Source organism: Myotis davidii, unplaced genomic scaffold (genome assembly GCF_000327345.1).
Source record: "Myotis davidii unplaced genomic scaffold, ASM32734v1 scaffold901, whole genome shotgun sequence".
In the NCBI taxonomy this organism is placed as follows: Eukaryota; Metazoa; Chordata; class Mammalia; order Chiroptera; family Vespertilionidae; genus Myotis; species Myotis davidii.
In genome coordinates this window covers 587,792-591,449 of record NW_006291427.1, presented here as the reverse complement: position 1 = coordinate 591,449, position 3,658 = coordinate 587,792, and the positions used below count along the sequence as shown (strand labels likewise).

General features: G+C 45.4%; 1 protein-coding gene across 1 annotated transcript in view; it reads right to left on the bottom strand.

The window, feature by feature from the left end:
• The window catches only part of FBXO24 (F-box protein 24), a 9,210-nt gene that overhangs the window by 1,328 nt on the left and 4,224 nt on the right, over positions 1–3,658 (bottom strand). The window contains 3 exon segments of the mRNA XM_015564550.1: positions 2,360–2,491; positions 2,737–2,858; positions 3,117–3,275. Of these exon segments, the coding sequence (XP_015420036.1) occupies positions 2,360–2,491; positions 2,737–2,858; positions 3,117–3,275 (413 nt within the window).

Here is a 3,658-nt window from a genome sequence, read left to right as displayed (position 1 = left end):
GCTGAATGAAGACCAGCAGCAATCTCTCCCTCCTTGGTTCTCGGGAAGCCCCAGTCTGACCAATGGGCTCTAGCACTTCTCTGTTGGTTCCTCATCTTTGCTTCCCAGAAAATAGGTTATTTGCCTGAGGCCAGGGCTTGCTGTCTGTTCTCTCATTCTGACACCACATACCTCAGCCAGTCCAACCTCTCATCCAGCTTTCCAGCCTCAGGGTGAGGAATATCTTCCCAAGGCGTAAAGATCCAACCTCTCCTTTGCAATTCTAGGTTAGCCCTCAGAAAGGAATTTCCTTCCTTGTAGTCCTACCTTCTCTCTCTAATATTTTCAGTTTTTTATATTATCTTTTCAAATGGCTATTTTAAAATATTTTCTCCTGATTTCTGCTGCTTCCTATCTCTGTTTTTTAGGCAGAAGAACTGGTTACATGACCAGTCTGAGGTTGACCACATTCTTGTTCTCACTACAGCCAGTCTTTCCTGAACCTTTTTGTGATCTGGCTTTTCTCCCTACTATGCTACTGACATGTTTTCCAAATGCACTTGACCTGCTGGCTGCCAAATCCTAGGGCCTCTCCTGCATGTTTTCTCTTAACAATGTGAGGGTTTTTATTTTGAAGGCATGGATAAGTAATTTATGGAAACACTACAAGATATTGGCAAGCAAAAATTAATTTAAAGATCACTGGAAATCCCACCACCCACTATTAATCTCTTGCTGGATCTTCTTCACTGCTCCCTATACAAATGCATGCAGTTGACCCTTGAACCACACAGGTTTAAACTGCACAGGTCCACTTTGACCCAGATTTAAAGTGCAGGCCACTTACGCATAGGCCTGTACAGATCAAATCTGTGTTGTGTGAGGGTCTACTGTATTTTTTTAAACAGTTTTAAAATATTTTTTTAAATTTATTTCAGAGAGCAAGGGAGAGGGATAGAGTGATAGAAACATCAATGATGAGAATCATTAATCGGCTGCCTCCTGCAGGCCCCACCACCGGGGCATGTGTAGACTGGGAATCTAACTGTGACCTCCTGGTTCATAGGTCCATGCTTAACCACTGAGTAACACCATCCAGGATCTACTGCATTTTTAATTGGGAATCTAAATATGTGGAGGACCAACAAGTTACATGAGGATTTTTGACTGCATGGTGGGTGGTCTCTCTAACCCCTGTGTTGTTCAAAGGTCAACTGTACATGTAAATTATCTTTTTAAACAAAAATGGGATCTTACTATGATTTTACTTAAAAATATGGCATGACCATCTTTCCATGTCAGTAAAGTATATTCCTACATCATCACTGTCACCATTAATCTCTTCTTCCTGTTCGAAACTTCCTGTGCCCATGGCTTCTGGAACAGGGCATGCCTCCTGTGTCAGTGACAACTTTTTCATTCTCTCTGCCTATAATGGTGGCTCCTACCCAGGTTTACTCCTCTATCTTTACTTTTGTCGTTTCAACTTTTTTTCCAATTTGGAACCAAATTGCCAGTGAGATATTTCCACTTTACTGTCCTACTCTCACTGCAAGAAAAGTCCAAATTTATGTTCTTTATTCAAAGCAGCATCCCCTTCCAATTCACATGTTTGTTGCTGATACCATTTTTCTTCAAGGGAACTATTGCCGGAGCCACCTTTGTCCTACACTCTTTTGTTCACATCTAATTAGTTCCCAGAGCCTGTTCATTTTTTTAAAAAATATCTCATATATCTCAATATCTCCTTTCTATTCTCAGTGTACCAGCCCCAGGCCCTTGTCTTAAATGCTCCTGTCACTCAACAGCCTCCCAGTGGGCCTCTCACTCTCAGTCTCCTGTGCACTCTGGCCAGGTGACCTGTTCTTAATCACCTGTGTGGTTGCTCTGGAACCCGAAATGCCTCTTTCCCATATCCATAGCTCTCCAAGCTCACACCCACTTATATACCACCTCATATCCAACTGTTTACAAAATACCCTCCCTCCTTCAGTCAGGCCAGCCTTTTCACTGTCCGTTATGTGTAAGCTTTGTCCTTATCCCTATTACACAGGCACCTCTCCCTAGTCCCACCTGAATCCTTTCTAACCCACTAGGCCCTGCTCACATCTCACCTTTTCTTGTTACTCCAGCCCACCCAGGTCTCCCTGCTTCACTAAATTCCTCTTACACTTACAGCATGCACTGCACAGAACAAACTTCATTTGTGTCAACCCTGGATAAGACATGCAAAATATGATGGGCATTACACACTGGTTGGCTTAACCTCCTAGGGCATAGAAAGTGGATTCTATGGAAATTAGAGAAGTGGAGAGATCCAGAGAGGTCAGGGAATTGAAAGAAGGGGGTCAGGATTAGAACTGCTGGGAAACAGTCTCACCTGTGTGGGTTCCCCTCGGTCCATTTTGTCCCCTGTTCCCAGCTGCCCATATCTGTTATTTCCCTGCATAAAGATTCGGCCAAATTCATCCACCAAGCCAAGGTGATTGTAGCCAAGAGCACAGAATAGGATCTAGGGGGTAAGACAGAAAGGGGAGGTGGGCATTCAGTTCCCTCCAGAGGAACTCTGAACTCCAAAACCTCCCAGCCACTAACCTGGCTCTCTTTTGGTCGTGCCCTCTATGTCACCCATCTCTCTGGGTCCCCTGTCCCTCCCTGATCAATCATTTGATTCATGCTCATACTTCAGACCTTCAGAACCTTTCAACCCCTCAAGTCCCTCCTGTAATGATCTGCCCCATCCCTCCAGGATCCTACCTTGGCAGGTAGTGAGAGAGCAAGTGGCATCTGCTGGTCCAGGGGGTCAAAGGCTTGAAGGGTCCCAAAGAGATCACGATACACCCCTGGGGTATGCACCTCAAAATACACTCCCCCCTCATCTGGGGGGTCGGGTGCCCTCAGCTCAGCAGCTTTGGGCACCCATTTCCTAGGGATAAGGCCCCACCTGGGTGAAAACTACAAATCTGGGGAGTCTCACACCCACTAGAATTCACCAGCTATGATGTCTGGAAATCTAAACATCATCTTTTTACTAGGATGCCCTAGGGGTCCACCACAGGAGCTGGGATAATGATTGCGGGTATCTGGAAGATCTGTCCAAGGCTAGGTCCTAGAGCAAAAGGGAGGTGGTTCTTTACCCGTAATGTATAGAGTACTGCTCTGGTTGGAAGCCATGCAGGCCACACGCAGGTGAGGCAGGCAACGGGACACCTTCCTCAGGGCCAGCTGAACTGTGTAGGAGCGTGGCTGGTCTAGCTGGGTTTCATTCACTACCAAAGAGTAGATCTTTCCTTCCTCTGGAGATTGGAGGAAGCAGACAATTATGTGGGAGAAGGAACCCTCCAATATCCACATTAACTTCCCAATAGACCCCCTAAGCCAGCGGTTCTCAACCTGTCGGTCACGACCCCTTTGGGGGTCGAATGACCCTTTCACAGAGGTCTCCTAAATACATCCTGCATATCAGATATTTATATTACGATTCATAACAGTAGCAAAATTACAGTTATGAGTAGCAACGAAAATAATTTTAGGGTTGGGGGTCACCACAATGTGAGGAACTGTATTAAAGGGTCGCAGCATTAGGAAGGTTGAGAACCATTGCCCTAAGCCATACAGGATGAAACATTACTATCTTAGAGTGGGGTTTAAGAAAAAGGGCAGAGATGATAAGGACAGA